The 13,024-nt window shown below is 41.0% G+C and overlaps 2 protein-coding genes across 12 annotated transcripts in view; one reads left to right on the plus strand and one right to left on the minus strand.

Annotated features, from left to right (window-relative positions):
* The first annotated feature begins 877 nt into the window (after window positions 1-877).
* Window positions 878-13,024, plus strand: part of LOC117234761 (ryanodine receptor) — a 33,911-nt gene continuing 21,764 nt past the window's right edge. For 8 of the 11 annotated variants that reach the window (XM_033496261.1, XM_033496263.1, XM_033496266.1 and 5 more), the window contains exons 1-9: window positions 878-1,040; window positions 3,329-3,725; window positions 10,141-10,245; window positions 10,353-10,451; window positions 11,318-11,332; window positions 11,852-11,929; window positions 12,020-12,095; window positions 12,183-12,295; window positions 12,469-12,668. In XM_033496261.1, the coding sequence (XP_033352152.1) occupies window positions 3,672-3,725; window positions 10,141-10,245; window positions 10,353-10,451; window positions 11,318-11,332; window positions 11,852-11,929; window positions 12,020-12,095; window positions 12,183-12,295; window positions 12,469-12,668 (740 nt within the window). In that variant the 5' untranslated portion in view covers window positions 878-1,040; window positions 3,329-3,671. The remainder of the gene's footprint in view (window positions 1,041-3,328; window positions 3,726-10,140; window positions 10,246-10,352; window positions 10,452-11,317; window positions 11,333-11,851; window positions 11,930-12,019; window positions 12,096-12,182; window positions 12,296-12,468; window positions 12,669-13,024) is intronic. The other 3 variants (XM_033496272.1, XM_033496268.1, XM_033496269.1) reach the window with 1 other exon arrangement.
* On the minus strand, window positions 4,270-7,325 carry LOC117234762 (protamine-like). The gene is made up of 2 exons (XM_033496273.1): window positions 6,623-7,325; window positions 4,270-5,274 (listed from the first exon to the last, which is right to left on the minus strand). Exons 1-2 carry the CDS (start codon window positions 6,661-6,663, stop codon window positions 4,938-4,940), a joined length of 378 nt encoding a protein of 125 aa, XP_033352164.1. The 5' UTR covers window positions 6,664-7,325; the 3' UTR covers window positions 4,270-4,937.

Consider the following 13,024-nt stretch of genomic DNA (forward strand, 5'->3'; position numbering starts at 1 on the left):
ATTTTTATCGACGTGAAGTAGGTAATAACAATGGACGAAAAAATAGTATCGTAAGAAATAAATTTCAGAAAAATCTTTTTACATCCTTTCTAAACAATAGCCACTCAAAATAAAAAAAAAAAAAAGAAAGACAGTACAACGTTAGATAATCTCGCCATCTAACGTCACGCAATCGTTAAAAAATATATCCTGCTAAAAAAATCCTATTCTACTTTATTCACTGCAGACCCGCTGACGAGACGTGAACGAATACCAACAGCCGGGAACAACCAAGTGCGATCAATACACCAGAATTTACTCTCTGTCGGTGGTGCGTTATAAGGGTAATTTCATGGAAAACGCTTCGTCTGACCACTGTCGGAATTCTCTGTACGCTTGAATCAAGTCTATTTCTCGATACAGGAGAATTTGGCAAACATTGCCAACAGCGACGAGGCAATTGCAAAATTGTAACATCGACTCAATGAAACTTGTAATTACATATGTTGCAATAATAAATAACAGCCGTTCCTTGTACCGACGTTAGTCATACGTTTCTCTGACACGCACATAAAATATACTCCGAGAACACGAAACGAGACATCCAAAAGTATAGAAACGAGTCATACGCGAAATAATATCTACTAGTTTAAATATCTGTTTAGGGTAGTTTCGTTATCTTTTTAAGATCGTTTGACGAACCTGTTTATTATCGAACTTGCTCGTAATTCGTTCAAACGACGAGGCAAGACACCGTCGTTGCAAGAAGCGACAGCAACACGGTGTGTTTTGCGTGCAACGCGGAGGAACGGCGACACGTAGCGTGAGGAGAGGCAACGCGGGCTCGGCTCGAGGCTGAAAATAGCCGGAGAGCGCCGCTAGCTCGTTCGCTCGCTTCACTCCGCTCGGCATCGTGCTCCGGCAGAACCGCTCGAGCCTCGATACGAATTTCGTCGGTGGGGCCCGACCAAGAAAACGAACGATCCAGCCATCCTGAATCGTTCGACCGAATTAACCCCTGGCTCGATCCAGGTCGATCCGCAAATCGATTTCAGACAAGAGTGAGTGTTATCGTTTTTTTTTTGTTTTTGGTGTATAGTGTAAAAGGAAGTTTCTTTACGGTTTTCCCTTTCGATTCTCGAGGTGAAACTTCGAGGGCAGTTTTGGTTTCTGATCGATTCGTCTGTTTCGCGATACAGTGAAGTGGCTGAAAAAAAAGGCGTGCAGTTTGAAAGTAATGCGGCGTGAATTACCGGTTGCATTGCGGATACTCGGCAGACCGATCGACCTCGATGCATTTGCATACTGTACGCATGGAGAAGCGTATGCGTGGCTGCGTACGAGTGGGCGCGATACGCGCCACAGGCAGCTTTCTCGAAAGTTTGTGCCTGTTTTAATTACAAATACGTACGGCCAGCTTTTCTCTTACCTTTTTCTTTCGCGACGATGTTTCCTACATCGGTGGATGAAACGCTCGATTGCTCGATCGAAGTGATCGATCGCGCACAGAGATAGGTATATTCCGTTTAGATGCACGCGACGATGCTGATCTTCCACGTAGCTCGTGTATATTCTGGCAGCGAATTTCCAAAATTGCGAAACACTCGCACGAATTCGTTCACACGCTCCCATCTCGGTAACAAGGTATATTTTCTCGCTGCTGCTCCGTAAGAATTGTTCAAAGAAATATTTAGCACTAGGACAATATTAATTTATGCTGATTCGTTGCCAATTCGTGGCAACGCGTCGCTGATTTATCGGCGGTCGTTCGTACGCACTCTCGACGATTCCTCTCGGGATCGCGTCTCGCGACTCGCTCATACATCGTCGCGATATCCTTAACCTTCGATTAACATGTTGCCATTTCTAATTCGAGTAGAGGCACGGCCAAGCTCACACGGATCCCTCGCACGTTTCACCGTGTGGTAAATGCATCTATTTCTGCCGGTTGCTGGAAATAGACGCGAGAATGAAACAGGTCCGATTCGAAGCGTGTGTCTGTTCGCGTCAACGTCGTCCACCATCGCGTTTGTTATCGTCGATGATATCGTTTAATTAACCGAGTAATTAAATTCGATTTGTTCGATTGATATTCGGGAACGAATATCGGTCGAGGATGAAGAACTGCTTCAAACTTGATCGAAGGGTTCACACGAAATTGGATTTATTCCGATTCGTGCGCAAATTGGATTTCCACGGATTACTCGTAACCATTTTATGTTTGGTCTTACGTGTCGCGTGTGTATGTTGGTTTATAAATTTGACGCGGTTATTAAAATGGAAGAGTGCAATGGCAAAGAAATTTGTTCCAAGTGAGACGTCAGATCGTTATACCTTAAATTGTAGCGGAAGTAATACGGGGGGAAGGGAGGGGGTGGAACAGTTGCTCTAAACTATTTTTACTTAAACCTGTCACCCGTTGGATTTATATCTAAATATACGGACTTCGTTGATGGAAGTTTTCTCCGTTTAATTGACGCACGTTTACGCATCGTCACTACAATTACGTAAATAGTAAAACCGATAATACCGTTAACAACAATGATAGCAACGCTACCGTAATCAACGCCGCAATTAGCAGTGATCGTGTATAGAAATGATAAGCGAAGATTAATAGCGCGTGGATGATTCATTGGAAAAATAATAGACCAAACGATCTGCGATGCATTACGATATTTGCTAAATAATAATAATAAATAATAATGTGTGTATCTAGTTTCAAAATGCACCAGGTAGAAATGTTCTAGGGCACGATAATTACTTCTCTGCTTTCCCAATTCAATTAAACGCGGTAAGATCCAGGCAGCCTCCCCTTCTCGCTCAGCCAACTTCTACCTTCTGCGCTTTCTTCCCAACTTTGATCGTTTAAATCAGTGCGTAGGACGCAATACAATTTCCCCTGTTTCTGACTTCTTTTCGAGTAACGGGGTAACCTAATTAATATTTTCGACGAAATACGAAGGATCTTGCAGCTTAGACACGATTCGTGCATTCGCTGTATCAATTGTAAACCCAGTCAAACCTTCCGGTAAATTGCTAATGAATTTCAAAAATATTTCGCGATCTTTCCCATCCTAAGGACGTCTGAAACATTCCATGTCTCTAAACTTCCAAGATTCCGGAACTCGATAAATTCGTGAAATCTATCGAGTCGATCAAGATTGCTGGAGATACAGGGAATTTCCAAACTACTAGCCCCTTTTAACCCACTTAAATCACCGAAATGAGCAGACTGTCCTGACATAAAAGAAAAACAGCAACAAGGGGTGGTGTATACGGGGTATCGTTTTCATTACGACGGAATTTCGAGCATGCGGAATTTGATTGAAGGAAACGGGCGCTTGCGCAGGGGTTGCCGAGGTTCACGCGAGCCATTCTCCGGCCAGTAGTGGCTGATCATTGGTACGCTATCGGAGGTTAGGACGTCGTCGACACCGTGCTGGTGGTGTTGGTGGACATCGTCGGCCAGCGCGTAAACGTTCCGCACCGGCAGCCGTGTGTGTGCCACCGGAAAGGCGAACCATGTCGAATTGTGACCGCGTGTGACCGTTCATCCGCACCCTATTGACTACGAGGCTGGAGACGGTGGACGTGCGTCGCGGAGAACCAGGCCAGACCACGACCGAGAAAAATAACGCGAGGGAGAGGTGAACTGAGCTCGGCGTCAGGCTACGTGAAAACGTACCGACGGGATGGCTGACAGCGAGGGTGGCTCCGAGCAGGATGACGTATCCTTCCTCCGTACGGTGAGTCAAATGTTTATCCGTTACTACATTAAAAATTGATAACGCAATAGGAAAATTTTTCTAGCGATTTATCTTACGATTCCAAAGAGCAATTTAACAGTTGAGCGTGACATGGATCTTTATTATCAAAGGAACGTTTTTTTTTCCTTTTTTTCTTTTTTGTTGTATTATAGTTTGGTACCCTGCAAACGCTGATCCAACGAGAGAAACGTTCGATGGACATTAAACGATTACGCGATATTTTCACGTAAAAATCGCGCGCAGAAAAGTCTTCGACTAGCTTGGATCATCACGTGGGAGCGGTCGAAAAGCGCGCGATGTTATTGAAGGATTGGACTCGGCGAAGAAAGAACGCGACATCGTAGAAGGTCGGATATCGTTCAGGCTCGAACGCAATTAGATGGCAAGCGAGTAGGTGACGTCGGGTAAATCCGCTTAAAAGGCGTTTAAAGTTAGCATTCGCGGTGTGAGCGGTGTTCACGGTGCTGTTGTCTTGCATAAAATCGCGATTTTCCGTTGCAAAGGACGAGCACAGGGGGGGGGGGGGGGGGAATTCAATGAATCGTGGAAGCACTTAAAGTTCTCGTGTCGAACGACCTTGACCTCGTTCAACCCGCAAGGATCAGGCAGTAACATAGTGACCGAGAGGGTAGCTACAGCCTTGAGCTTCCGTAAGCTGCACGCGCTCGATGCTCGACTCTTTAATACCCGCCTTTAGTAAAAATATATCTCTCTGATGCACGCGGTCCTCTTATCGGGGAATATCGCCGACCAACAACACCGACACGCGTGTCCATCGATTTTTTTTTCTTCCTCCGTGTTTCTCCCTTCCTCTGTTATTTGCCTTTTCCATTTTCTGCAACACGCCGTCGTTGCGCAACGTTCTGGCCTTTTCTACGTATAAAAAAACCTGTACATTCGTTCCACAAAGTACAAAGTATGTTTCAGTGTGAATGTATATACGCTCGATCTCGTTTTTCGAACACGAATTCCATGATTCGAATTTCGATACGATGCCTCGATTTTACGATAATACGACTTCTGCAGGTTGCACGCGTTTCGCGTTTCAAACGGCCGTTTCTTGCTTTGGAATACGCGTCACTTTGTTACGTGAGAGCGTTCAAGCTTTCTTCCGGGTATTCTCTTATCCTATCATCAGAATGATATCACGGATACGAAGTAAATCAGACACTTCGTGCATCGTATAGCAAGCTATCTCCTCCGCCGCGAGGAGCATCGTCGCCTCACCCTTTCTGCGAGCTTGTAGTACTTTCGCTTTGAACTTTCCGACATGGAACACCACTTTTTACCAGCCTCGCGAGCCACTGTCGTCACGCGTTTCCCAGGCGTTTTGAAGTACATTTCCAAATAGAAGATGATGAAAGGATTAGACGATAGAATCAGCCTTCTACGAGGCTTGCAGACGCATTTGGACTTCCTTCTTCTTCTTCGGGAACGCCTGCGACATCCTCTTCTACTTCCCCTTTCGACAACTGGGTTATCCACGGCTGGATTCGGTTCTTGATGAACAGTCTGTTGCGTTACATTTCTATCAAGAGAACGAACAACGTTGAAATTGCTGCCTTTAAATCTTTAGGAGTTGGCGAATATGTTCATGAAACATAATTCTCTGAAACGCCTGTATCGGCGGTTTTCGATCAGTGATATATACCATAAAGCCTTTATTATCCAAAGATAGTTCTACATGCAAGATATATCGATCTTATTGTTACTGAGTTGTGGTGAACTGGGATATATTTATTTATGAAAAGCATGAAAATCCTCGGTCTACGTCGAAGCTCCTATCGATCACGATTGGTACATGACACATTTTCGTAGCTTTAAAGAACTATTCATAAGTTTATTACGAGTAATATTCGCACGAAAATCGTAAAGTAATCATAAAGCGATCGTGAAATGTTTGCGAATATCTTGCAAGCGTTGTTCGCGAACTATCTTCCATGTCGCGAATATCGTTTACTAGTGAGAACGCTTACCCCGTTACGAACCTAAAATGTTTTGCCTCAAAAAGAAGACCAAATAACATCTAATTCGTAAAATAGCGTTGAGAATTGCTTTTAATTCGAAATATCGTTAAGAGGATCGTTCGTGGAAACTACTCGTGACCCAGAAGTTGCACGGGGGAATCTTTGAAGAATCGCGCATCCGTAAAAGTGGTCGTCCAAGTTCCAAGGTCTCCAAGGAAATTACTATGCCACGAAGAAATACCTTAAACCAGAGGTCTTTTGAAACATGGACCGCTATAACCGACACTAATTACTTTTCTTTGTCGTGTTTCCAAGGTACGAGATGCGTTTGATTAAACGAATCGAAGGAAATTACGTGCTAATGAAATTACACGATATCGCATATCCCCATCCAAAGTGTTAAACGAGTGTAAGTGGCGTTCGTGACTGGGAAGCATAACCGGATATATTTATTCGAAGAGAAACAATGTTATCGATCGCCACCGAATTTCACGTTTTTCACTGATAAAATATACTGCATTTTAGTAAATATGTATCGGCTAAATAAAAAAAAAAAAAAAAAAAGAAGAAAGAAAGAAAATGTTTAGGGGCATGCAACGTTATATGGTTGTCATATGTTTTTGGCTGGTGTGCGACGTGTCACAAATCGATTGTCTCAAACGAGAAAATAATATATTTAATATTTCTTTGATCCTTTGAAGTTGAGTTCAACTATATGGGATTGCCGATTCGTTGATTAGGAAATCGTGCGAGAAACAAGTTTATCGTTGGATTCACGACGAAATTTAATCGAGACCGATCTAGTTATAGGAAAGCCAACCTCGTTTTAGAGGAACGATCGTGTCGATTCAGAGATAAATGATTTTAAACACGATTCTAGCCTAGTTTATAGGATCGAACGTGTCTCACCTGTCGTCATTAGGATTTTCATAATCGAATGGTCGATCCATGTTCTATTGCTGTGCCGTTATTATTAAGCTTTACTTGAAAATTTGATTATGTGTAGCCGAAACCTGAAATGTCCAAACGGTTGAAAACATTTGAAGCTTTCATCGGCTAGATTCGCTTAGATAGGAACAGAAGAATCGATAGTGTTATACGTGAATCGAGCATTAATACGATGGAGCTGATTATAACCGAACGTTTCGTTTATCATCGACACGCAAATCGATAATTTCTATCTTTGTTATTAATCCCAGTAAAACCATCGTCTCATCGTTTCACGTCCCGTTTACTTTATCGAGAGCCGATTAATGCGATTAAACGAAATTTATAACGACGCATTCGTTCATCCAGTTTAACGAAGACAAATATACATAATCTTTTCGAAATTATCGCTAGCCTTGCTTGGCACGAGAACGAGTCCGACGTAAATCAATTTTACCCCGCTTCGAGAAAGGACGGAAATAGGAGCGTAATTTCATTCTCCAGTGTTTTCTCTCTTTTCTTTCTCTTCCTTGCACCGTTTTCAATTTCAGAAACTGGTATAAATCGTTTAACGTAATTTCACGAAAATATATCGGACGTACGTAGAATCGCATGTATGTTATCTTTGGCGGTATCCGTCCAATGAAAACGTTCGAGAATGTTGAGATGTCTCGAGAAATATAAAGATGGCTAAAAAAAAGTCATGTCATCGCGCACGATCCGCTGGCTTGTATGTAATGATCGTTAATTAAGTCAACAGCTATTGGCATCGTAGAGCGCCCCTCAAAATTATCGTGCACACTTTTACGATTCGCTTACATTCACTCGTCGCTAACGGCACGAGTGGCGACAAATAGACGATGCTGGCTAATTAAAATTAATACTAAATTGGACCGTTTAAATATGCCGTGCGTCTAGCGGACGAGCCACTTCTAGACTGTCAACTCTCTTCTTTAAGAGCGTCGTGACAGTTAATTTTAGCAATCGACGTTGCATTGTTCCGTATGATCAATACAGCTTGTGTAGGTATCTCTTCATTAAAGATTCCACGTCGAAAAGCGACCGTCCGAGTTAATAACGTGCTTCGTTTCAGCGAATGCTTGCGTACGAGAACGCAAAGAACGTATCATTAACGATTCGTAACAATTGCTCGTCGGTTTCGTACACAACCACGGGCCAAGTAGCCGATACGAGTAGTTTGGAAAGTGCTGAAAGCACCTCGCTATACAATGAAGATATCGATCGGCAATTAACGACGTAATCGTTCGAATCGAAACGTTTGTTCCTTTTAAACTGTGAAATTATACCTATACGATTGAAGTACGATTCTTAGTACGATGTCATAAATGGATTTGATATACATCTATTACACGTTAGAATAAATTCGCGCCCAATTGTTGAACACTAAAATATAAACCAATCCTTGACCCGCGCTTGCAACACGTTGCAGGTTCGATCGCGGTGATGTCGCGGAGAGCGGAAATAATTGGTTTATTTGATTCATTATCCGTGTTCGATTGCTTCATTCTCCATAATTGAATGGAACACCGAGAAAAGTCGTGATTATACATAGATCGTAAGCGACCAAAATTCCTATATTGTTGTCCGTAATTTATTGATTCTACCGGAAATTATTCAACGAACAATCGAAATAGAAATTGAGGCAGAAAACATCGTCGATATTCTCATTAAATAAATTTGCAAAGATGTTTGTCTATTAATTATTCGCGCAGCAATATTCGAATGAAATACCACGAGAAATCACGATTGAAACTTGTAATCAGCCATCGGTGATCCTTAGATTTTATCAGAAATTGCTAACGAACAGCTAAAATAATAATTAAAATGCGAAACGCCATCAACGTTGTCGTTAGACAAATTTGCAAAGGTGTTGGCAGGCCTGAATCGCAAATATACTCGACGGCCAGATGAGACTTGCGTGCCTTTTCGTATAACCCGGTAACACGTTATGTTAATTCACCCTCGAACACGTTTTTTTTTATAATACGCCATGACGGCGTTCGTGTCGTACGCGTTGCGTTTGGATATGCGTGCTCCTTTTATCTGCGTGAAAAATATGTAAAGTAACGAAGCAGAACTGCCGTTACTCTTGACGTCGCGCGTACGAATTTTATATGGAGGAACAACACGGAATTTTTACGAGCGATACGACGCGCCATGACAGGTCGTCGTTGACGATAGAAATAATTGTGTTAGCATATTGCACCATTGGTCGTCGATCGCAGTGATAAAGAGCGACTGTTTAATTGCGTTATCGAGCGTAAAAAGTTTCCACGGGCCGTCGAATTTGCTCCAAGACGCTAATTTGAAACGCACGGGCGAATTAGAATCGATCATTCACATCCGTTCGAAACTCTAAATCCGTCCACGACCGTAATCTGCCGCTTTAAAAATACTATCGCTATATTTACTTCAAAATTATCAAAGCATTCGATATGACCAGTTCGTATACCTTGTCGTAGAAATTTTCTACATTTGCAACGATAAATTTTGAGTATTTGAATGATTTATCGTAAAACATATGGATAAAAGTTTGCATTATATATTTTCATATATTTCTGTTTTCAAGTTCCTTAGCAGAAGTTTTATATTTTAATCGTCGATAATTTCAATACTGTTGTTAAAGAATGCAATCCTAAGCGCACCGACGTGTCGCGTCACTGTTTTATTTCAAATATATAGTACAGATTGTTTAATCAAGTTAGAACTACTTCGAAAATTCTTGTCTGTATATTTTCGCCGAATTGCGTTGTACATTGGCGGAATTGCATGATAAAACTCATTCGCGTGAGATATGACTCAGTCGAAGCCACTGTCTTATACCGAAGAATACTACCACTCCTGCCTCTTAAGTAACGCTTAAGCAAGGCTTGCGTAGTAAAAACAGTGAAATCGTTTCCCTGACAATTCGCTTTGAAAGTCTTGAGAAGCGTTTCCCAGTATGCTTGTATAAAACCAGCGTCGAGCATTCCTGAGACGGTCCAAATTGGTTCTGGCACTGTGCGTAACATCTGCCGTTTGGCTCACATCATATTTTAGCGTTTCGCAAAGGTCGTCGTTGGTTCTCGTGTTTCTAATGCATCAATGAATCATTTTTTAAACACAACACCTCTTTCTCTCACTACGTTACCATTTTTTATATATTTATTAAATAAATGAACATTTCGAAGACTGCGTTATTTCAAAAGAATTATCAAAGCTTCTATTATATAACAGTTATGCAATGCTACGGGAATTAAAGACAGATCGGCGTTTGTTAGTACTATACATTAGATATTTCGAAAACTGAGAATTTCGAAAATTACATTATTGCAACGAAATATCATCAAAATGTATATAACATCGTTGTATATAGTATGTACACGATGCCATGGAAATTAAAAACAGATCAGCGTTTGCTAGTACCGTTTCGTGTTTCGGATAATTAGACGAAAAATGATAAAAGAAAAATTGAATTCAACGATGAATCGAAATTGTAGGAGGACATGGTATGTCTGTCCTGTACCGCAACTGGTGAAAGGGTTTGCCTCGCAGCTGAGGGATTTGGTAATCGACACTGTTTCCTTGAGAATATCGCAGACAAGGTAGAATTTTTAATTAATTCGATTGTTGTATTTCGTTACGATTGCTGACAAAGTTGAGCCAAATAAATGTAGAAATTTAATATTGACCATTTTATTTACAATTGCAGAACATACCACCTGACCTGTCGCAATGCGTATTCGTAATAGAACAAGCTCTGTCGGTGAGAGCTCTGCAGGAATTGGTAACCGCCGCCGGTTCCGAGACGGTAACGTACCACTTCTTTATCATCCTTCATCGTACGATGATCCTCGTGTGTCACTGACACGATCGTTCGAACGTTACGTTGTCGAAGCAACTGTTTCTTTTCTAATTTTCTAATCCTCCACACCGTGATATTTTTTCGTTTTCCTGTGCAGGCGTTCTCGTCATATATATTCGCCGTATCTACTTTTTGTTCGATAACTGTGACAACAAATAGTTGCAGTATGTTTAATCCGTACGATAAACAAGACTCTCCTCTGCATCGTGCGTAAATCGATTGGTCGACGTGAATGACCTCTGTACTTAAATCACCTGCATAGGAGTGGGCCATAAAATCCATTTGATCTCATGTATCGTATACAGGAGAGATTAATCAATATCATTTATCCATATTTTTGTAAAATTGTACCAACTAAACTGAACGATGCACTTAGAAAGTAGATACCTGCGATTTTGCGAACCTATCCACGTTGTTTTTGATAGACTGCGAATTAAATTACGTTTGAATCGCTGTTCTTTCCGTACCTTTTTTATTCCTCGATAAGACACAACGAAATAATTTTCTGAATGCATCCGCACGTTTCCTTATCCAATAAGTGTGGCATGCGTCCATGTAGCCGTGTAACACGTCTCAAGTTGTCTTTCATTTGTCCGTATTTGTTTTTACGTCCCATGTTTATGTCCAATTTTTGTTACGTCGATGCGTTGCACCTCACCGCAAAACGAGAATTTCATGCAAAACATTTTTACCTATCGACCGACATTGTAAGCGTGTTGACCGAATTTTTCTCTCTACTATTCTTTCTCTATCTATTCACGATTGACAAAGCGAAAGGATGAGATTTACAACATCTGTGTTTCTGTTTGCAGCAGCAAGAAAATTTAGTAAGTATACCTTCCGTATCGCTCTAAGACACCGTTTACGTTTACGTTTACGTTTACGTTTACGTTCATGCTTGTGAGTAACGTCATTTGCTTGCACCGATCTTTTCATTCTTTCTCTTTTCATTCTTTCTTTTTTTGGTTATTCTTTTCTTTCCTCCTCGTTGAAATTTCTTTCTTCAATTATGCATCTTTCTATCTTATGTTTAAATACTGACACAGTTACGTTGTGCTTGTATGCTGATCGCGCCAATTTCTATGACTGCGTACTTTTCTCTTTTACATTCAATTAACATACAATCAATTTACGCATTTATTTTTTCGATCGTACGAGCATGAATACATGCCTGCCATTGACATTCATTCGTTAACAATCATTATTTATGGCCTTCTCTTATCGGTATGCTTGTGTATTTATTTTATGTTTTTTTTTCTCTCTCTTTAATCCATTTTCGACCTACGTGTATCTCAGACTTCCTACATGTTTCATCTAATCGCTAGAATATCGTTCCGTAATTTTAGGGGAAGGGCACTGGATCTGGACACAGAACGTTATTGTATGGCAACGCTATTTTACTGAGGCATCAAAACAGCGACATGGTAAACAATTGCATCTTTTTTCGCACATAATTGATAAACGTATCATCGTTCGATCGTCATTTTCACAGGAACTGACTGTTTCGTTTACAGTATTTGGCGTGTTTATCGACCAGCTCGTCCAACGACAAGTTGGCTTTCGACGTAGGTCTGCAACAGCATTCTCAAGGTTAGCCGAAGGAACGCGATCGAATTAATATCAACTAATATCAATTCCTGTCGTGTTTACGTGTGCGTAATACGATTGATCATTTAGGTGAGGCGTGTTGGTGGACTGTGCATCCAGCATCGAAGCAGAGATCAGAGGGTGAGAAGGTTCGAGTCGGTGATGACCTTATTCTGGTATCTGTGGCCACTGAGAGATACTTGGTAAGCAACACAAACAGAAAACAATAATATTTTCCAGTAATATTCCCAATAGCTTCGTTCACAATGATATTTGTTAAGCATAGCACTCAAATAAACAAATATTTTGTTGTCTCACCGTGAGATCATTAAAATGCGCACTATCTTGAAAATTAATCTCGTCCACATTTATCTAGCACACAACAAAAGAGAACGACTTATCCGTGGTTAACGCCTCGTTCCACGTAACCCACTGGTCGGTACAACCTTACGGCACTGGAATCAGCCGGATGAAATACGTTGGTTACGTATTTGGCGGTGACGTTCTACGATTTTTTCACGGTGGCGACGAATGCCTCACTATACCGTCAACATGGGGCACAACACCGAGTCAAAAGTAAGTGTTAAAAAATTCAACCCCTTCCTCTATCCCTTTGGACTAGCAAAACTGTATGCAGCAAAATAACTATTTTTATGCAAGTTCATATTTTTATAAACAGAACCGAACAAAAGATGTAGATTGAACGTAAATATGTTTCATCCACCGAGCGTCATAACAAATACTATATTTCGAACGTTTTATATATTTTTGCATATAGTATACATTCTAACTTGCATCTTTAAATATCTCATAATGTACAATCCAATTACGCTTCACGCCATCGTATTGTTGCATTCATTGTTGGAAGGAAAATCCTTCTCGAGAAAGTTAATTACAACTTGTTATTTATTTATTTTCGAAATCGTCGCGTT

Source organism: Bombus vosnesenskii, unplaced genomic scaffold (genome assembly GCF_011952255.1).
Source record: "Bombus vosnesenskii isolate JDL3184/JDL3185 unplaced genomic scaffold, Bvos_JDL3184-5_v1.1 scf7180000013308, whole genome shotgun sequence".
NCBI classification, from domain to species: domain Eukaryota; kingdom Metazoa; phylum Arthropoda; class Insecta; order Hymenoptera; family Apidae; genus Bombus; species Bombus vosnesenskii.

What these genes read in the sequence shown, in the direction of transcription:
- LOC117234762 (XM_033496273.1), bottom strand. Translation starts at nt 6,663, where the DNA reads ATGGATCGACCATTCGATTATGAAAATCCTAATGACGACAG. An exon ending in GAAAATCCTAATGACGACAG is followed by an intron (nt 5,275 to 6,622) that starts GTGAGACACGTT and finishes TTCTCTTGATAG; the next exon opens with AAATGTAACGCAACAGACTG.